Consider the following 23209-nt stretch of genomic DNA (forward strand, 5'->3'; position numbering starts at 1 on the left):
CATGCTAAACCTTCCTCTCAGACATTCCGAATACCTTGCAACTTTAAAAACCAATCAGATTCGCTGATAAAGTAAGTACCGGTTTCAGACATGTCTATTTATAGTTTCTCAATTTAAATCCAGCACACAGTTAATAGAAATAATACTCTTCAAAAGCAACTGTATTTGTAGTGGCTAGATGTTTCAATGCATATAAAGCAGGTAAATAATACAGTACAACAATGTAACAGAAATTTTACCAAAAGCACACTGCATTGAACTTCATTGTTATAACATTATTACTGATTATCTTTTGTAACTGGCGCTAGAATATATTTTGCATGAATGAATGAAGGAATTTAATATTGTGGGTGCATCAGCTCTTAAGCTATTTGAACCCATCACATTGTATGGGGCCAATCCAGATAAAATGAATGTCTCTCCGAGGACAAAACTCTCCAGCCAGGTTACAAGCTGAGGCTGTAAAGAGGCACCCAGCCCACAGAAGGACAAAACACAATCTCACATAGGATTGTACTTGCCGTAAGTCCAGACACTAGAGCCTCATTGACCTGCACAAATGCAGTTTACAAATGTGCTATGTGGGAAAGAGGCTGGGGCTTGAGTACCCAATAATACATTGTATTGTTACTAGGGCTGAGCCGATACTCATGCCGATGTATCAGTTGTATCGGCATCGGAAAGTTATCAGTTGGAATTTCTTTACCGATACCTGCTGATACTTTTCCGGAATTTTGGTCTTTCACGGACTCCACAAAAATGACACGTGACACTTCCGCAGTGTCTCATTATGGTGGAAGTTATGCAAAATTTAAGTCTTTTTTATTTTGAACTAGTTTTGTGTTAGAAAACTAAATTTTGTGATACAGCGCAACATGATGGTTCTGAGCAAAATTTTCCGTCTTAACAGTTTTCCTTCTTGTACAGGGTTGACTTTAAATACAGTATAGACCGATGCAGGAAATAATGGAAAGACAGATTTACATTTCGCATTACTTATAATGTAGAGTACTAATGCATGTACGTACATTAATAAAAATGCGACACAGTCACAATAAGTATAGCAGAGATTACAATTATGTAACTACACAACATGTTTGTATACTTTTTACAGTATTGTAAGAACGTACAGTACGTACTTATGTATCTTTTCGAACCCGATACTCCTGGCATCGTAGCACGATGTGCATAGAGAGAAAGAGAAAGATTGAATAAAAGAGGTGAAGAAAGAGTGAGATAAAATTGAAGAAAAAAGAAACAAAGAGAGATAACAAGGAAAATAGAAAGATGACGAAAGAACAGAGGAGAAATAGACAAAGAAAGGTGGAGAAAGAGGGTAAGAGATGAAAGAAAGAAACGGAATCGTAACAGCTATGAGTATTGTAGCACATTCTTTCTTATCGACAATGTTACCGATAAGCGAGTGGCAACAGAGGCATGTTCCACTTACAGTATTGCATTGTTTTCTTGCGAGCGAAAAAAAAGGAAGAAATTTCCATTTTACTGAGAATAAAAACATCTCGTTGGTCTTTAAATGTTGTTCCCTTTCCACGTTAAGGAGGTTTCCACAGTAAGCAGGTCATTTTCAGGTATAAAATCGATCCGTTCTGGGGACTTTTTTTTTTCCGTATTTAAAGGTTCCCTTCTTATAGAGGTTCCGGGATATGCAGTTTTTACTGTAACATAACATGTAATTTAATATTCTTATGTGATTCTTGAATATTTGAAAGCAAAAATCTTTGTAAATTGATGCATACAATTACAGTGGAATACTAGTACCCTGTATTGGCTGTGGTGGCTCAGTCGGTAACACGTCTGACTACCATGCTAAAGGTCCCGGGTTTGATCCCCGGCCGGTTCAAATCCGGGAACTTCTCTAACGTTGGAAGTGGCCCCGGTGCACACCCAGCGTCGAATGACATGGGTACCTGGGGGAAACCCTGGGGGGTAAAGGCGGTCAGGGGCGTGATGCTGATCACATCACCCCCACTCACGACCGGATCAAGAATGTGTTGGGCGTTACCCCCACACCCCCTATACACCTTCATGTTGTGGTGCTAAGCACATGGGAACACTTTACCTTTTAACATATACCCTGTTCCAGGTAACTGTGGAGCAAAGCCGTAAGCGAGGGTAATCTATTGGCCAGAGCGAAGCAGTAGACACTGATGGAAAGGCTGGTAACTGCAGTCACTTTCTCCCCTCCATGCAATCCCGTTCCTCTCACATGTTCATTGGTGGAGCCGTCTCGCGTCACTACTTGCGCAGACACCTTGTTTTCGTTTGCCTACTCCACACTTAGCTGGGACGGAATATACATACTAATAGTAATCAATATTTTGAACAACGTTTAATTATCACAATTTTCAATTATCAGTATTGGTGGGAATCGCTAAGAGTATCGGTATCGGTTCAAAGTGGTATCGGCTCAGCCCTAATTCTTACCTCTTGAGTAAGATACAAGTGTAGTGCATTGCGACAGTGACTAAATTAAGAAATTTAGCTGCTAAAGAAACAGTTCATATTAATATTACCACATCTCACAGCATAATCGTCGCACCCTGTTTTTCAGTCCAAAAAATGTCTTTTAACCTTTCCTCGTGTAATTGTCGCATCGGAGCGTCAGATGGCAAAACCATTGATAGTATTTTATTATTTATTAATGCCTTGTTTTAAATGGCGGAGTTAAGGCCGTACAAAGCCTTTTCTTTCACTCAACCATACATTTAAAATTATACATTGTTATATTATACACAAAGTACACTAAGTCATTTAACATAGGTCCACACACACACATTATACTCATACACACAAGTCTTAAAGCCCTGAATATAACACACAAAATACAAAATATATAATACACAAAAAACTAAATATGGAATGAAAGAATGCAAAATTTAAAATTGTATTTAAGTAACTGCAAGGTATTTTAAGAATTCGTTCACTTGCACATTCTTTTTAGTCTGCTTGACAGGGGAAGATCTAACGACTACTCTGAAGAGAGTGGCGAACACGTCTGCTAAAGGAACCGACAGAGCTTACTGCTCTAGTGCTTTCTGGCAACTGATTCCATAGTCTTACAGCCAATACGGAGAAAGAGTTGGAGAAGAAGTTTGATCTGTGGACGGGGATAGAGAGAACTGAGGAGCTGCGTGATCTGGTGTCGCGATCGTGAAATTCGTGAAGAAATTGGAAGCGAGAGAGGAGATAGGAAGGTGACTTAAGGTTGAGAACTTTGTAAAGTAAAATCTGAGTGTGCAGCGTTCGTGTTTCTTGCATACGTAGCCACCCCAATTTGAGACACAGATGATTAAATTTCGTAAGTTCATAATTCGCAACACTATATGACGACGGGAAGTAATAAGATTCAGTTTTCTTGACATACTAATAATTGCAAGTATTACACAGCTAGCCACCTGTATGCACGTACTTCCGCACTTGGGAATAACCTCGAACCACTGTCACAGTCTGGCATCTCTCGATCAGCTGTGCTAACTTCCAGCACTTCCTCTTTCTCATCTCGCTCGAGCCGCGAGGCGTTGAGGAACTCTGAGGTCAGTCACTCCTACCTCAAGGCCTTTTTCTTTCCGCAACAACTCAGTACACTTGATTACAAAAATATTCAACTGATACTACTAAAATTTAAACTGTCAAAACTAGTAAAATTTCTCAAGTGCACTACTTCTACTATAATGCACAAATCATTAACAACTAATGTGTTAACTAATTTTGTACTATTCAATTTTAACGTATATATTCCATGTATCCTAATATTGCACCAAAAAAAGTTTACCTAGTAATAAATGATTTTCAAGTACTGGTAATACTGGTATAGCCCACCGCTCAGGAGAAGATCCCTGACGGAAGTCAAGTGACGTAGCGGCAGGCGACTCCACTATTAGGGTTGGGGGAGTACACCGAGTACACCCTCGGTCAGAAACAAGCGCTCAAATCACTGTCCGCGCACGGTCAGGGGGTATCCACATTAGCGGTGAAGGTATGATCATCGTCAATCTGGTGTTGATTTCTTGACAGAGTACACCATTTTTTTTTTTAAAATGAAGAGCCTGCCGATTGTACTAACTACAATGTTTAAGATATTTTCAACAACGGAATTGGCTGTTACAGTACTGGCGTTCGAAGCAAATGGCAAAGAAAAAAGATAAAAAGAATTGTGAAAGCGGAGAACGTTTATTTGCACTTACAATGTGCAAAGCTACAAATGTCAACAATGTCGGTCCAGGTTTGGCATGAAAATTCTCGGGATGATTGTTTCATATCGACACTGTTGATCATTTCTTTTATTCGTACGTTTCCGACACAACATGGCTAAATAATGTATAACTACCATAACTGTTACACCACCACAAAAACCACGAAAAATCCCAAATAAATCACAATTAAACACCCACGCACAAGCACTTCCACAACAACAATGACTGCAGTGGAAGACTTCCTTCTACCCCTAAAATCCTCAAATAGACCGGTCTTCCCCTGTCCCTCTGCACGCCCTCTCCCCTCATTTGAGGATCTTCTCGTGAGCGGTGAGCTGTACAACTCTTTTTAAAAAAGTTTCACATAATGGTTGCACCCCAGTTTTTTGCAAAAAAAATTCACAGTAAAATCTGTGATGATTATGCTGTGAAATATGGTATATCTTTACCATTATGGTGTTCAGTAATGTTGCAGAAGAGAGAAAAGATAACATACCCACTGTATTAGGCTTTGTACAAGGAAACGTACTGGATTGCCTGCACCCCGAATAACTTCTACTGCTCTCTCGTGGCTGGCTTGTCGCAAGTCGATACCATCTACTTCTAATATTCTATCACCTGTCTGCAACGGAAAACACAGACATCAATTAAGTGTCAGAATCATTTTAATTAACCATTGAAAGGAATGCCTGTACGACAATATTGTGTGTATGCTTCTTAATTTATGGCATTCATTCTTCCTACCGTGTTAATTAAAATGATTACTAAATAATAATACATTGGAGTTGAGAAAACCAATACAAACATTGATGCCTTACATAGGATTGAACCCAGATACTCAACCTTACTGTATTTTATATAAATTGATATTCATGAAATGAAGAAATATAAAAATGACATCAGATAACTCTAAATTCCAAAGCATCATTTAAGAATAATCTTCTTCTGACAGCACTATTCAATTATGAGTTTATAAGCATATGTTTCCTTGGATATGTAAACATCAACAATAATGTTTCAACAACTAGTTCCAATCCTAGCATTCAGTTTTATTTACAAGGAGAAACAATGCAGAAAACTGACAAAACTATTGTCGTTGTTAATATAAAAAGAATATAGTTTGTCTCTTTTATTAAAACCGATTATTCAAAGATTAATTAATATTAATTACATTAGACATTAGGGATGGGGTTTAATCAGTACTCTACCAGTATCGGCAATATAGGAATATCGATGTACCAGTTTATTGGTAAAATTGCTGATAATCTTGCCGCTTTGAAATATCTACATATATAAAAATGGATGTATGTGTGTGTGTGGGTGTGTATATTTGTTTGTTCCGGCATAACTCTCGAACGCCTAGAGCAATTTCAACCAAACTTGGTACACGTGTCACTTGCAATCTGGAAATAAATACTGTGAAGGTAAGACACCCCTAGGGGTGGGGTGGGAAGGGCTGACATGTAAAAATAATCGAGAACCACCGACATTAAATTCTGCACAAACAGATATCCGTGAGACTATGCAATCTGCACAACGATAGTGTTTCTTGGGTTGTCTAACATTCAGCCTGTGTTGCGAATGGAATCCATAGTTTTCGTGACACTCCCAATGCGGTTCAACTCCAAGTTCACCACCTATCGGCATGGAGGGTGAGAGGGGGTGAAAAATAAAATGCCACAAATGACCTAGATTAGTGGTGAATCCATAGTTTTCGGAGTCGCTAAGCTAATTGGTGACATTCACGATCACATTTAAAATAAGTTACATTTTACACTGGATTTATAATTCATTATTTTCCTGTCTAATACAAGATTGGGATAAATAAATACCTCGGCAACGCTGAGTAATCAGCTAGTATTATTAGTGCAATATTCTCCATTTTGTTGTAATTTTTATGGATGTGAATACATAATCACCATTTTCTACTTTCTTAAAGTAAATGTCTAAAAATGCTGCCTCTTTTGCATTACGAGGGTCACTATTCATATTTTGAGCCTTGGCAACACTGACTGAAGTTAGGCGTGATTTGACGTTTGCACGGAATCGTCTGGCATTATTGACCATAACGTACTTCAAATGTTTTGTCAATAGCTTGATTTGTGTTGTTTATGTTGCCTTGGAGATTGCGCGACAACAATAAAATGGAATTAACTCGTAAACATTTTCGTGCGATGATTTTTTACGATTTTCGACGTGGATTATCAAGACAAGAGTGCATCGATCAACTTACCTCCACATTTGGCGATGAAGCCCCATCCTTTGCCACTGTGAAACGCTGATATAACGAATTTAATCGTGGCCGCCATTCGCTCACCGACGAGATTCGCGAAGGTCGTCCAAAATCAGTTGTTGTTCAAGAAAACATTGATGCTGTGCAAAACCTAATACTGCAAGATCGTCATGTGACATACTGTGAGATTGAGGCAACCATAGGCATTAGTTCCACCAGCATATATAAAATATTACATGATCATTTAGCTGTGAGAAAGGTATGTTCTCGTTGGATCCCACACAATTTGACAAAACTCAAAAAGACGCTCGCGTCAATTGGTGCAAACAAATGCTCAATAAATACAATCGTGGTGCTTCAAAAGACGTATATAAGATTGTAACAGGTGACGAATCATGGATATATGCATATGAGCCAGAACGTAAACAGCAGTCCACTGAATGGGTGTTTCAAGATGAACCCAATCCAACAAAAGTTGTTCGCGCTCGAAGCACATCGAAACAAATGGTCGCCTGTTTTTTCGGGAAAACTGGTCATGTGGCAACTGTGCCTTTAGAGGAACGTAGAACGGTCAACTCTGAATGGTACACAACAATTTGTTTGCCAGAGGTCTTCGGTCAAATACGGAAAACAAACAAACGCCCTCGGATCATTCCTCGTCAAGACAATGCCAGTTGTCGCACATCTCGTCTAACAACCGACTTTACTAACAGTCAAAAAAATCGAATTGATGGGTCATCCGCCGTACAGTCCTGATTTGGCACCCAATGACTTCTTCTTGTTCCCGAATGTCAAGAATAAATTGCGTGGACAACGATTTTCGTCGGCAGAAGACGCCGTTGATGCGTTCAAAAACCATATTATGGAGGAGTCTCAAGAAGATTGGAAAAACTGCTTTGACAAATGGTTCGAACGAATGCAAAAGTGTATTGAGCATAAAGGAGAGTACTTCGAAAAACAATAGAGCAGTTTTCAATGCCAAATTCCTGTTTTTTCATTGTTAGGCTCCAAATATAAATAGTGACCCTCGTACAGTCACCAGGTAACACATTTATTAAGGAGGTGAATGAACCGTTCATGTTCTTTAAGGACCATTTGGAAATTTTATATTGCATTGGTAACTTTTATATCGTTACTTTACTGATATCAGCCAAAATTTCATATTGTCCCGTCCCTATTCGAGTATCAAGAGTAAATGCATAATGTGTGAAAATATAAAACTGAGGAATGTAAAATAAACTGTATTTGAACTTTTGCTTTGTGTAATAATTTATCACCCAGAGAAAATACAGTGTCCAAAAAAATTGGGTGAATTTCTTGCAAATAACTGACAAAGTTTGAAGTGGCGTTAAACAAACAAAAGTTTACGACTTATTTTATACCCTCCAAGTGCATTAATTGTAAATTTTATGTCATCCTAAAATTTTTTTTTTTTTTAATTTTTTTCTTTCAATTTTACACCTCCCAACTATTTGCTTTTGCTATTGTAAAACCTTGAAATTCCTGTTTATTTACAATTGTTATCAACAATAGAGAATAAGGGCTCAAGCATTGGTTCCTGGTTGTTACAAACATTATTTTGGCAATGTGGAAGAGTCCATGTTGAGCAGCTAACACCCACCCTCATTACTAGTTGTGTGCCTGACAGCAGCACCAGAAGCAATTATTTTTTGGCACAGGTATAAGGTTACCAGAACGCTATGTAGGACATAATGTCCCAAAATGTAGGACACAAAACATTCACTATAAATAATACACATTTCCAGAACATGTTAGAATGAAATTTAAAATTTACACTTTTCAGCTTTTAATAAATATGATTTCTTAATGAATTCTTAAATGCAAAATTTCTAAACTTTTAATCAATACTAAAAAATGCACTTCTTACTATGTGTTTTAACCGATACTTGTCAGGAGCCAATTTTTATTAAAATTTCAGGTTTAGTGAAAATATATTTATGCGACACTGAACAGTCAAACTATTTGAAAATGTACGGTACCCTAGTACCGAAGTTCTTACAGACTTTTTGAAAAAAATATTTCTCTCGTGACTCCATTGTGCTGATGGCAATAAAAGCACTCTCTCTATATGACCTGGAATGGAAAAAAAAGGGACTAATACAGAAGGTTGCTTGTTTTATATCCGACCATTTTTGACCGGTACTCAACTTAAGATATACCACGCTGCCACCAGCGATCAAGTTCTATTGGACCCCCAGCATTGTGGACTATCGCCCGGCATCGCATTTTCCATTGCAGCAAGCTCCGGCGCAACACAGGCATGGGAATTGTGTCCCACTCCTCCCTCCAAGCTTTCCATAGACCATCCAGGGTGCGCGGGCGGCGATGTTGAAGACGTCGTTTCAACAGTCCAAATGCGCAAAAATCCATTGGACTGGCATCTGGGCTTTCCACAGGAATGTCTTCAAACGGAATGACACGAATTCCTAATTCCTCTGCAATTTCCTGATAAAAACGTAGTGATGTTCTGGCGGTATGACTCGAAGCCTTGTCCATAAGGATCATCACCTGGTTCGCGTCCATTCCATACAATTGTGGGATGTCTCTCCGATAGATAGGTGTCAGACTGGAGTCTTGGAAGTATCTGGCATTCACCTTCATATACTTGTCCACCTTGCGTATCATCAACTTCCCTCATATCCGAATCCCATCACAACCATAAAGCCACGAGGGAAACTTTCCCTGCACTGACGAACAAAGTTGCTGTGCCCCTTGCCGTCAATGTCACGGTATGTGACACTTTGCTTGCAGCCCTTCTCCTGGTGGTTTTCGTGGTTGAATGTTTCACAAGAAGAGCTTATTGTGTGCAACGGGCAACAATAGCTTTCGCAGTAGTCACCCCGAGTGTTTCACAATGCATACGTATGAAAACTTAGCATGGAAAAGGGCCATTACGTAACCCTCCCTATAACGGTTGATTTTTGGCGCAATTTGATAACATTCATTACCAACACTCACACACCTACAAGGTCAGACACAACACCGCTCCTGCCAGCAGACCCATAGTTCCAGCATGATACGCCAGGTGGCAGCACTGAATCGAAAATGGTCGGATATAAAGCGAACAACCTCTGTATTTCCCATATTCAAGAAGCGTGACAGAAAGGAATGTAAAAACTAAGAGGAATAACACTTATGTGCCACTCACCAAAGGTGTATATATTAGAGAAAATAATAAGGGAAGTAACAGAGCTGAACATGAGAGAGGAACAGTATGGATTCAGAAGAGGCAGATCAACAGTAGATCTGATATTCACCATTAGGCAAATGCAGGAAAGGCACTACGAATATGGAAATGATTTGATAATGGCATTCCTAGATATAGAAAAGGCATACAATAGCATGGACAGAAAAAAAAATTGGAAGGCCAAAGAGAGAAAGGAGTTGAGGAAGAGATAGTGTGTAGAGTGCAGAGCACATACAAGGCCAACCAGATCTGTGTGAAGACATCAATGGGAAGAACGGAGTGGTTCAGTATAAGTAATGGACTAAAACAGGGAAGTGCTCTTTCCCCACTGCTCTTCATAATTAAAATGGATGCAATTAATGAAGAGGTGAGGAAGAAGATAGGAGAGGAAGAGATGAAGGCCCTGTTGTTCGCTGATGACTTAATAACAGTGAAGAAGTAGTACAGAGACAGCTTGATAGTTGCAATGAGGAAATCAGAAGAGCAGGAATGAATTTCAGTGCAGAAAAGAGCGAGGTGCTAATAACAACAAGAAACAGAGCCAGAAATGAACAAAGAATAAAGATGGACGTGGAAGAGTTGAGGGTAGTGGAGAGCTTCAAATATCCAAGAAGCATAATTGAGAGAAGTGGAAGAATAGATGAGGAGCTAAACAGAAGAGGACAAATGGGTGGTGGACTATATCAAAGCATTCGAGGATTAACATAGAACAGGGATGTACCTTTGAAATGCAAGAAGGTACTATATAACACATACTGTGTGTCAATAATTAAGTATGAAGCAGAGACTTGGAGAATGACAGAGAGAGACAAAAGAAAAATGCAGGCAGTGGAAATGAAATTTTTAAGGAGTAGAAGGGATAGAATGAGGAATGAGGAGATCCGACAGACAGTGAGTGTGGTGAATCTTCAGGACAGAATAGATCAGGCACAGATGAGATGGTTCGGACACATGAAGAGGATGGATGCAGAAAGACTACCAGTAAGAGCTTACAATGTGCAGGGAGTGGGAATAAGGCCAAGGGGGAGACCAAGATGTCGGTGGAAAGAGCAGATAGCAGAGAGTGTTAGGAGAAGAGGACAAGATTGGAACACCGTGGAAAGAGACGAGTGGTGGAAGACTAGGAAAAAATGGAGAGGCTTGACTTCTATGCCAACACAGCCAGAGGCAGGAAATGGCAAAGGAGGATGATGATGAATGAAATATGTATTTACACATTCAGCCCATCTTTACTACATATAAATCCATTCCCTGCTTATCCCAATGAAGTGTTAGTCAAATCACAGACACATATTTGAAATTCCACTCGTACCTTAAGCTCTCCTGTTCTGCCTGCTGGACTGTCAGCCAGAACATTTTTAATAAAAATCCCTGAGATGGCGGAACCACTGTCAGGGCCAGCATTGTACAAATCAACCTAAAAGAAACAAATATTAATAAAAATAGATATACATATTTATAGCAGCTATACAGGGGGAAAAATATCATCTTATTTGGAGATAAAATATACAGATTAAACTCTTTGCATGGCAGTACAGCATTTGTACGACCCTCGATAGAAAGGTCTAGGACATTTTGGTGCCACACACTTTGGTGCCTTTGTCTTTACACACCCTTTCACCTCTGACCTCTGGCATTGACTTTCATTTTTTAGTGACTATAAATACTGAATGTGAGTTATTTCCTCATCACTTAGAAAATGGCTTCGTTAATGAATAGCTCTGCTAGTTAGAAGTCCTGCGTCCAGAAGTAGCATTTAACGAAACTGATTATGGACAGCTAATCAGCGAAAATGCCGAGTGGCGAAAAAAGAGGTACAAAGACTGTTGTGTTTGACTGAAACACTTGTGCCTGCGTATGATAGGACAAACATCATTTGCTACTTACAAGGTGTTGCCCATAACTTTTCCATGTACGAGGGTAATACAGAAAATAAAGACAGTTTGGTTATACAAAATGAAAAACACAATATTTCTTGGCAAAACAATTCTGTTACATACCTGAAGCTTCCTTCACTTCTCTACATAATCACCACCTACATTTAAACATTTGTCGTATCTGGGCACGAGCTTCAGAATTCCCATGTTATACTCTTCTGCCGCCAGTTCATTAAGCCAGGTGGTCACTGCATTCTCCAACTCTTCATCACTTCCAAAACGTTTACCGCCCAGAAACTCTTTCAGCTTAGGGAAAAGGTGGAAATCGCTATGAGCAAGGCCCGGACTATAGGGTGGATGATCAAAAATTTCCCATCCAAATTGATCCAGCAATTCTTGAGTTGCACCAGCAGTGTGAGGGAGGGCATTGTCGTGCAGAAGCACAATTCCTCCAGAAAGCATTCCTCGCCTCCTGTTTTGGATGGCTCGCCGTAGTTTTCTTAGAGTCTCACAATAACGATTTGCATTGATCGTAGTGCCTTTTGGCATGGAATCCACCAAAATAACACCTGTACGATCCCAAAAGGGGATTCTGGCGGCAGAAGAGTATAACATGGGAATTCTGAAGGTCGTGCCCAGATACGACAAATGTTTAAATGTAGGAGGTGATTATGTAGACAAGTGAAGGAAGCTTCAGGTATGTAACAGAATTGTTTTTTTTTCCAATAAATATTGTGTTTTTCATTTTGTATAACCAAACAATGTATTTTCTGGATGATCCATGTAACATTGCTTGTATGTAAGGAACATAATAAAGAGAAATCAATTCAAAAGAACATTAATTTGTTTCTGTACACAAAGTTATATGTTGCTTGCACCAATATGTCCTGGCCCCAAAATGACCAAACTCCCTTGATAGAATACCTACTTCACAGAGGTGTGCGTCTTGAATTCCTAAAGTAAATGTGTATATGTGCTGTTTATTTTCAAAACAAACCCACAGCAGACAACTGGTTACAAACATAGAGCTGAGTCGATACTGATGCCAATATATCAGTATCGGAAAGTATTGGTTGGAATTTATTTACCGATACAGACTGATACTTTTCCAGCATATGCCCCTCAATACTTTCAGGGAGTCAAATTTTCCTGCAAATTGTGCAAAATTTGAAGTTTATTTTTATTCTACACCAGTTTTATGTGAAAAACTTAATTTTGCGATAACATAACATGTAGTTTAATATTCTGATGCAATTGTTGAATATTTTGAACCAAAAATCTTGATAAAACATAAAATGCTGATCAAGGCAAAATTTATTGTATAAAAAAATATACACTAAAAACTTAGTGTTTCCACCCCTTAACAGGGTCTTCTTCAGACGAAGATTCACAATAAATTTAGAATTTAGAAAAAATAATTTATTGTGAATCTTCATCTGAAGAAGACCCTGTTGGAGGGTGGAAACGTCAACCTTGGTCAGAATTTTCTGTTTTATTAACATGGAAACAAGGCTTAACAGTGTTACCAAAAAAGTTGGTAAATTAATGCACATTGTTGGAGTGGAATACTTACAAACAAGTATTAATCAATATTTTGAACAACTTTCAATTATCACAATTTTCAAGTATCGGTTCTAGTGAGAGTATCGACATCAGTATCGGTTCAATGTGGTATTGACTAAAAAAAGGTAAAGTGCTCCCCTGTGCTTAGCACAACGCCATGAAGGTGTATAGGGGGTGTGGGGGTAACGCCCCACACTTTCTTGATCCGGTCGTGAGTGGGGTGATGTGATCAGCATCACGCCCCTGACCGCCTTTACCCCCCAGGGTTTCCCCCAGGTACCCATGTTATTCGACGCTGGGTGGGCGCCGGAGCCGCTTCCATCGTTAGAATAGTTCCCGGATTTGAACCGGCCTGGGATCGAACCCGGGACCTTTAACATGGTAGTCAGACACATTACCGACTGAGCCACCGCAGCCTATTGACTAAGCCCTATTAATTATTGAGGTTAATGAAATGCTCGAGTTCCTCAAGGCACTTTTACAACTTTATATCAGATTGGCATATCCTGTCCCAGCTAACTGTAGACCAGAGGGCCACGCATATTGGCAGAGGAGGAGGAGGGAAATCGAGTGGCGGAAGTGCAGTGTTGCCAACCATATGGTCCAGACCTTAGTCCGTATGCTAAATGCACGGCTTATCAAAATTTGCTCTTGCAGTTTTATCCCTAATATTTCCCTAAGAAATTCTTAAGCCAATTGTATGGACCTGGAGACAAAAATACGGCCCGTTTGCCATGTGCGTTCGGTATTATCCTTTTCAAGAGTTTGCAACGCTGCATAGCGAAGGGGGAAATCGGGTAACTCCCGTCGCCCATTACACAATCCCGTTCCTCTCACTGTTCATTGGTGGAGCCGTCTCACGTCACGACTTGCACAGAGACATGTTCTCGTTCGCCTGGTCTACAGTTAGCTGGTACGGATAATAGTATCTGTAAACTTTATATTCGTAATTTATTAGTATTGGCAAAAATTTCATATTGATCTATCCATACTTTTCAGCTTCAAGTTCTCCCCAAAACATATACAGTGTGTCTGAAAAAGAACTCTGAGCTTTCGAACACAAGTATATTATTTTTGTTGGAGCATATAATGGTGTTTTGAGCATAATCGTGAAGCAACAACAAGCAAGTTTTAGTTCACACATTCCTCACCACCTAGCATCAATGTTATATAGCTGTACAGGCTAAGATGTTAATACGAGGGCTATTTTTTTTTCAAGGTCAAATAAAAACCACAGTGAAATCAAAAAATTTTAATTTGCTACATTTAGCTACACCTTCCAGCTACTTCTCTACTGAGTCGCCGCCCACATTTAGACATTTGTCGTAGCATGGTACCAACTTTCCAATACCCTCGTCATAGAAGGCAGCCGCCTGTGTTTTCAGCCAATTCTCTACGCTGGTCTGCAGCTCATTGTCTGTGCCAGAATGCTCTCCTCCTAGCCAGTGTTTCATGTGCGTAAAGAGATGAAAATCTGAGGGAGCCAAGTCCAGACTGTAAGGTGGGTGATCAAACACCTCCCATCGAAAAATGCAGGAGCGTCTGTGTTGCAGCTGCAGTGTGCGGCCGAGCATTGTCATGAAGAAGGACAATGCCTGATGACAACATTCCTCTTTTCTTGTTCTGAATTGCTCTTCGTAGACGTTGAAGCGTCACGCTGTATGAGGCTTCGGTGATGGTTGTGCCACATTCCATGAATTCTACCATCAACACTCCTTTTCTGTCCCAGAACACAGTAACCATACACTTTCTGATGGAGAAGGTTCGCTTGCACTTCTTTGGTTTACTCGGGGAATGGGAATGCATCCACTGCTTGGATTGCTCTTTTGTTTCTTCATTTTCGAAATGGACCCACATCTCGTCCCCTGTGACAATTTTGTTCAAAATATCCTCTCCCTCATCATGGTAGCGCTGAAGAAACGTTAAGGCGGCACCCATTCGCAGTCTTCTGTGCTGGTCGGACAGCATCTTGGGAATCCATCCCGCACAGAGTTTACGGTACTGAAGTCTCTCACTCACGATGGTATAGAGAGCTGACCTTGAAATTTCGGAAACTACTCATTCAACACAGAAATTGTGAACCGACGATTTTCTCGAATCACCTGATCCACTTGCTGAACAAGATCATCGGTTGACACTTGCTTCCTTCCCTGACCGCCTGCATCATGAATGTCTCTACGTCCTGCTTCAAAGTTTCTGAACCATTGCCGCACTTTGCTGTCACTCATGAAAGGTTTACCGTACACTGCACTCATTCGTCGATGAATTTCGGCTGCATTACACCCCTCGGCATGAAGAAATCGAATGACTGCACGCACTTCACACTTGGTGTGTGACTAATGTTCTAGGCATGTTTCCGTGCTCACTGCACACTCCGAACTGACACGTGCGACGTGACGCGATCAACGGGCATACTAGAGACACTGCGCAACACATCCGTGCACAGCTTCATCGGATTTTCAATGTGGTTTTTATTTCGCGACCGATCGGACCTTGATAAAAAATATAGCCCTCGTAGAAGCCATGCAACCGATTCCCAACAAAATAGATAAGAGTAGAAGATCGCAATTCTTGGTCAACGCGAAGTCCCAATTTGATGGCCATTGATTTTTATTTTGGGGCTACATAAAATATGAGGGAGAATCAAATGAAAACTGCAAAAGTGACATTAGAAATCTTTTTTTCTTTCTAGGCGTCTGTAAATTTGCAGACAAAGTCCTTGACGTCTTTCCGAGCTGTTAGTACGAAGCATTGCCAGTAGGTGGGGTTGGATGAGAGTAAGAGCTGATTCAAGATGGCGGCACCACTACGCAGTTGCACCAAGCAGGAACAGCACGGAGTTATTCGATTTTTATGGAGTGAAGGTGTGAAACCGGTTGATATTCATCGGAGAATGCAGACGAAGTATGGGGACGCCTGTCTGTCACAGCGGCAAGTCTACGATTGGTTTAAGAAATTCGCAGAAGGTACGACTTTATTGACTGATGCTCCTAGTCCGGGTCAGGCTCAGCGAGTTGTGACTTGACTTCATTCTGGGATAAGAAAGGTCCACTTCTGGAACACTACATGCCCCCACGTACGACAGTGACTAGTGCCACCCACACAGACCTTCTCAAGAACCATTTGAAGCCAGCGATACACACAAAGCGAAGGGGATTGCTGAGTGTAGGTGTTTTGCTTCAACAAGATAACGCCCGTTCTCATTCTGCTCGTGCAACCATGAAAACCATCAATGACCTACACTTCAAGTGCCTACCACATCCACCATACTCACCAGATTTGGCACCATCTGATTTCCACATCTTTGGTCCATTAAAGGAGCACCTTGGAGGGCAGAGGTTCAAGTCCGATGAAGACGTCCAATCGGCGGTGCACGAGTGGCTACACTGTCAACCAAAAGAATTTTTCTCACGCGGTATCGAAGCACTACCTATCCGATGGCGTAAGTGCATTGAATTGGGATGGGACTATACAGCGTGTTTCAAAAAGAATATACGTATTACAAAGTATTATTTTGTCCAAACTATCGATCGCTGCGCCCCGGCTCGGCTATTAGAGAAACGAATACATAGTCTAGTTTATATAATAGCCGCTAGATGTCAGTTATGTTCTGTTTTGCTTGGTAACCGTCAGTTGTGTGAAATGGCCACTCCGCAGCAGATATCATTTTGTGTTCTCGAGTATGCGAAGTGCAATTCCGTGATTACAGTGCATAGACGTTTCAGGTTGAGGTACCAAATTGATCCTCCGAATGGGTGGAACATTCGCAGATGGTATCGACAGTTTGTAGATACAGGATGTGTATGTAAAGGAAAGAGTCCTGGCCGCCCTCGTGTTCCTGAAGAAAATGTTGCACGAATTCAAACTGCTTTCCAACGTAGCCCTTCAAAATCAACTCGTCGTGCCAGTCGGGAGTTACAACTTCCTACAACAACAATTTGGCATGTTTTGAGACGTCGGCTGGTTATGAAGCCGTACAAGGTACAGCTGTTACAAGCTCTGCGTCCTGATGACAAACCCAAACGTGTGGCATTTTGTAACGAGATTCTTGATGCTATTGACAATGACAACACTTTCGCACAACGCATCGTGTTTAGTGATGAAGCTGCGTTTCATGTCAGTGGTGAGGTAAAAAAACATAATGTTCGCATTTGGGGCCTACAGAACTCATATGCATTCATTGAACATGTACGAGATTCGCCCAAAGTGAATGTGTTTTGCGCGATATCCCGATCATCTGTTTACGGCCCATTCTTCTTTGATGGAAACACGGTTAACGGTCAGCAGTATCTCTCTATGTTACAAAACTGGTTGTTTCCGAGGCTGCACGAAGACAACTTCATTTTTCAACAAGACGGGGCACCCCCTCACTGGAGTCGCCAAGTGCGTGATTATCTGAATGAAACTCTACCGAACCGTTGGATTGGTCGTCAAGGAGCTGGCGACTTAGCATGTATCAGCTGGGCTCCATGGTCACCGGATTTGACACCCTGTGACTTCTTCCTGTGGGGTTTCATTAAAGATAATGTTTATGTACTACCACTCCCGCAGAACCTGGAAGAGTTGAAGAACCGGATCCGTACTGCCGTAACATCAGTGACGAAGGACATGCTTGTCCGAGTATGGGAGGAATTTGAGAATCGACGTGATATTGTTCGTGTCACTGCTGGAGGACATATTGAACATCTGTAATCTTAACTTGAGAGGTTCGTAAGTATGTGTGTCAAGTTTCATCTTTGTATGTCTTAAAGTTTAATAAATATATGCATGCGAAATACGTATATTTTTTTTGAAACACTCTGTATAGAAAAATAATGTACAATCAAACATTATCCCTGCATTAAATAGTGGGAAAAAATTAATTCCAGTTGTCATTTGATTCTCCCTTGTACATTGTGAATCAAGAAAAATCCAGTTGCTTGACCATCTATGCCAAAGAATAACCACAATCATAGATGAAATTCCTATAAATATGCTCAACAGATTGTGGAAGCAGTAGAGTATTAACATGATGTCTGTAGGACTCTAAATGATGTAGACATTGAATTACACTGAAGGTAATAAAACTTTGAACATTGAACTTCGATAAAATATGTTACATACATGTATGATTCAGAATGTAATAAAATAACTTGAATTCAAAACCTCAGAGTTCCTTTTCGGGCAGGCTGTATTAAAATTCCTCTGTGTACAGATGTGTAGTGTACCCACACCATGCGAGAGACCAGGGTTCGATCCCCAGGTGGGGAAGAACCAGGATTACTTCTACCTGTTCAAGTGAATCTGGCACCCATCCAGCGTCGTATAAAGTGGATACCTCGAGTAAAGGTTGCCAGCAGCGTGGTGCTGATCACATCACTTCCACCTGTGGGCGAGATCAAGAAAGTGTGGGGCACTAACTCCACACCACCTATACGTCTTCATGGTGTGGTGCAAAGCACAGGGGAGCACTTTACTTTTTTACTCTGTACAGATATGGACAAAAACAAATCTCCTGTGTGACTAATTATAAAATAATATACTCCTACAACCCCCACACTGGGAACCATGAGATTCCATTGTGGTACCACCGAGAGAGACAATTTCATACAGGTAAATCAGCGGAAGTGACACATCAGACAAAGCCAGGGCTGGTAGTTCAGCTGGTAGAGCAGAGGCATTATATGCCACAGACTCAGGTTTGAGTCCTGGTTGAGTCTGGATTATTCACTTAAAATCACTACACAGTACTTAACCTTTTGTCGCCCAAGGCCTTTTTCACATGTAAGCCTCTATTGCCCAAGCCGATTTTGAGCAAAATGCAGAGTTTCAATTAAATGAGTGTAGATCGTAGGCTAATTGCCCTAGAGAGATGAGTGATATACCGTTGTACGTGGAATGAACCAGAGATTCAGACTATATGAATTTTTTCCAAATTCGGCGTATATGTGGCGGGGGGAGGGGGCTAACTCTCAAAATTCCAAAATTTCGGAAAAAAAAATTGGTTCCCCCACCCTCCCTCCAAGAAAAAAGTACATGACAGTGTCGACATGCACATGGAAATGATCGCTGACATGTAAGGAACACAAAAATATTTGCATTATCATCATATGACCAATGTAACTTGAGTTGTACCCCCAAAAGGAATGGTCGGCACGCCACTGATTCAAGCTTCAAAATGCAGCGGTACCTTGAAATGACTATAGCTCAGAAACTAAATGCCCTAGAGATATGACAGATATACCGTTGTACGCAGAATGAATCACAGATTCAGACGATATATAATTTATGTACATTCGGCGTATACATGGAGGGGGAAAGGGGGAAATCCCCTGAAAATACTTTTTTAAAATGGGGTTTCGGCCCCCCTCCCCTGCTTGCGCCCTCACCGAAAACTTTCATTTTGACATCGGATACTGATAAACAAGCTTCCTTCGAATGCACTTAGCAGGAGGGAGTTAAAAGCATTGCTTTAGAACAACAAAGCCGGTCTTCCTTTGTCGGCAAAAAATTGACCTTGAAAAGAGAAGCAAAAGAGAAGTCCCTTTTCCCGTCTTTCCCCCTCCATTTTCATGAACACAAAAAAAAATGCAAAAAAAACATTTCTGTTAAATACATGTGTTAGGAACAATATAAAAAAATAAAATCGAAATTCTAGCCAAAAATAGAAAAGTTATGACGTATAAACTACGACCTTGATCGCTCGAGATGCTTGGTTCCGTGAGGGTTACTTTTGAGTATCTCGTTCGAGATGCTTGGGCGGAAAAAGGTTAAATAAGGTTCTGCATACATCATAGTCACTTTAAGATAAATAAATTAACTTACCTTGCCACCAACTATGCTGATTCCTAAGCTGCAATTCGGTTCACGGAGAATTTCTACTGAACGTTCAGGTCCCCAATGTTTAGCTAGGAGAACTGACGATGGAGTCTGCTTCTCATCAACTGAGGAAGACATGAAACCCTGTGTTGTCTGAAAGCAAAGGAGACTTTATGGTGCATATATTTTGTTGCTTTCTATGCGACTGTTTATGTTTACGGGAATGAAAGACATGGCAGTATAACAAATACACAGAAGCAAATTACTAGCTTTCTTCATGTAACTTATTTGTAAAGAAGCGCTCATGTGGGATGGCCAAACGAATCCGGATCTGAAAATTCCGGATCCTAAAGATCCGGAACTATCCATCTGGATTTTGGATCTGCCAGGATCCGGACCTGGCCATCCCTAGACGCTACCACTGCACCATCGGGGAGACCCCTAAAACATTAAATCTGTCCAATTCCTCTACATAAAGTGAGTTAATCTGAGTTTCATTTCTTCAACTAATGAGTACAATAATATGGCCAATACTGTACATTTGGCATAAACACTAACTAGATTAACTACAGGGTGAGTCATAAGTCTCCATACAAATGGTGAAAACGGTGACTAATGTTTATTTTTCCTTTTCAGGCAGGTGAACAAAGGAAGAACGGATTGACGTCATTCTGTTGGCTGGGAGTGGTACCACCCGTCATGTAGCACGTACATTCAATGCAACCCACAGAACGCAGATAACCCATGACACCGTGGCACCTGCGTTACCCTCCTTTCATTCGTTGCTGTCTTTGGTCTTCAAGGCCTGCTTTCGTTGGCGACGGAATCTGTCCTTCTGAATTTCTTGATAAGTTTGTATGGAGACTTATGACTCACCCTGTATTCATACTACGGGAATGAGAGACGCGTTAATAGATAATGAAGGAACTCACGTTTTCCGACGAGGATGGTGGCAGTGGCTACCGAAATTAATAGAAAATAATGTAAAAGAGCTTCGCGGAAAACGTGAATACCTTAATTACATTAACTAATTATTCTCCAGCATGATAAACAGAAACAGAAGTTTCCTTACCTGTGAAACTGTCATTTCAGGCGGTGTCGTATGTCCTGGCACAGTAGTTCTTGGTTTCGGCTGAGGTGGAGGGGAAGTGGTACGCTTTTCTAATTGTTCCTGGTCCCGTAATGCATCCACTTTCTCATCCTCGATCACTGGACTTGCCAATTGTCTTTGCACTTCCGTCTCGGGCGTTGGCTCAGAAATGTCCGCCGGCGGGGATTTACTGGGAATAGAAACCGTAACGGGCGGGATGACCGTGTCTTCTGGAACACCTGAGTCACTGCAAACACTAGGTAAGACACTAACTGACTTGTCTATCGCGTGAGGCTGCTCACTTCCTACCATTACTTGGGATATGTTGGCAGGAACTGACGGATAAATGTCTCGGTCTTCTAGGGAAACTTCGGATGGCCTGGCCGAGCCTTCACTTGAGTCTACAACATCGTGACCAACAGCTACGACTGTTACGTCTGCTACTTGGTCGTCACTAGTTCTTGTAACTACAGACTCTTCAGTTCTTTCTTCAATTTGAGGCAAATCTATCTTGTCCTTAACTGGCGTTCCTCCTTCCTTCTGTACATATGGCGACCTAGACACATTAACCAAAACACTGTTTAAAATAAACATCGAACCAGTATTATATCATAAAACAACTTCATAATGGTGATGAAAGTGCATTCGAATAAAAAATATACTCTTTCTAGATAAACAACCTTAAATTTAAAGGATTTGGACGGAGAGGGGGAAGAGAAAGTGTATGATTGGCATATCTGTAGCTACACCATGTCCCAAAATGATTATCGGGGTTTCAAGTACAAGGCACATGTCAAAAAAAGAGGGCCGATAATTTTTTACTTGGGACTGGCAATACTGATGAAGCTGCACGTGGACAGAAGCATGTTTTAGTATTCTGTGCCTGCAACGATAAGAACATCTGTGCAAGTTTGCTACACTATCATTTGTTTCCCACGAGTCACAGCAACACAGGTGTATTACAAGATGGCGACTCCTGTGCAGAAGTCCTTTTGTGTCACTGAATTTGCAAGGTGTGGTTCTGCTGTTTCAGTTCAGTGATTCGGAAGTGATCCTCCGTCCGATAACAACATTCGTCGATGGTTTAAATAAGTTTCAAACAACTGGATGTGTCTGCGAAAGGAAGAGTTCTGGATGCCCAAGTGTGTTGAACAAAAGCATCAAGAAGCATTGGATGTGTGCCGTGTCACAAAAGGTGCTCACATTGAACATTATGTACACTATGTAAACATGTTGAGTTGTTGTTTACTTCCATATAAGCTTCGTCCTTGTACCCCACATACAAGGGAAAATAAATTACTATGAAACCCCGATGAATTATCTTGGGACATGTTGTATTTTTATATAGTGTATATCTTCCTTTTTTTTTTTTTTGGTATTTTGGTCACTTTATATCACTTTCTGCCACACTAATTGTGATCTTGACAATGAGTGATGATTAGATTAAATTGACAAAAGGACACTCACAAAGATCACTGAGAATCTCCAACCAGGGAACTTTGGTGACAAGATCTAGTCAGCCAGTTAACATGCTTTGCCACCAAGCCGGTGGAGTATACACAGTCCGACAATTAAATAATGGGACTGATTTTATATTGTCCCATGTGTGCATTCTATCTGTGAAGTAACACATTCATGATGTAGTGTGGTCCATAATCCACAACCTGGCAACATTTCATGAACTTGTGATGGGCATGCTGGGAATTATGCTGCCATGTCGTGAAGGAGATGCGTGTCATCATGTAATAGCTATGGAGCAGCGAGTGAACGTCAAGTTTCATGAAAGACATTCTGAAAACTGCTTGCTGGAATAAACATTTCTTGAATTCTATTGTTGTGGAGGACAAAACAGTTCTTGTACAAACGGACAAATCTCGGGACAGAAGTCGCTAAATTTACCAAAAGGGAAGAAAATGCAGCTCGAAAAATCAAGGGTGAAGACAATATTGTGGTTTTTATGACAGCAAAGCATTATTCATAATGTATTTAACATATTGTGGCTAGGTGTGTATTACTCACTATATAATATAAACAATACTAAAAAATAGTATAAAATTAGTTTAAAAAACTACTTACATAAGTGAGTATGCAATTGTTGAAGAACAACGTTTCAGGGTACAACTGGCCCCTTCATCAGGTTCACAATTCTTTCTAAGCACTAAAACATAATGCTGCATTGTAAAGTGTAATATGAGGATTAGGTAGAGGGTTGGGTTAAAAACACTT

The 23209-nt window shown here is 40.6% G+C and overlaps 1 protein-coding gene across 5 annotated transcripts in view; it reads right to left on the reverse strand.

Annotated features, from left to right (window-relative positions):
• The window catches only part of LOC145981803 (multiple PDZ domain protein-like), a 963820-nt gene that overhangs the window by 409781 nt on the left and 530830 nt on the right, over window positions 1–23209 (reverse strand). For all 5 annotated transcript variants that reach the window (XM_083115230.1, XM_083115226.1, XM_083115228.1 and 2 more), the window contains 4 exons: window positions 20966–21539; window positions 19900–20046; window positions 10968–11072; window positions 4711–4836 (listed from right to left, as the gene is read on the reverse strand). In XM_083115230.1, the coding sequence (XP_082971356.1) occupies window positions 4711–4836; window positions 10968–11072; window positions 19900–20046; window positions 20966–21539 (952 nt within the window). The remainder of the gene's footprint in view (window positions 1–4710; window positions 4837–10967; window positions 11073–19899; window positions 20047–20965; window positions 21540–23209) is intronic.

The sequence above is a fragment of the Lepisma saccharinum genome, chromosome 30, assembly GCF_977018435.1.
Source record: "Lepisma saccharinum chromosome 30, izLepSacc3.1, whole genome shotgun sequence".
Lineage (NCBI taxonomy): Eukaryota > Metazoa > Arthropoda > Insecta > Zygentoma > Lepismatidae > Lepisma > Lepisma saccharinum.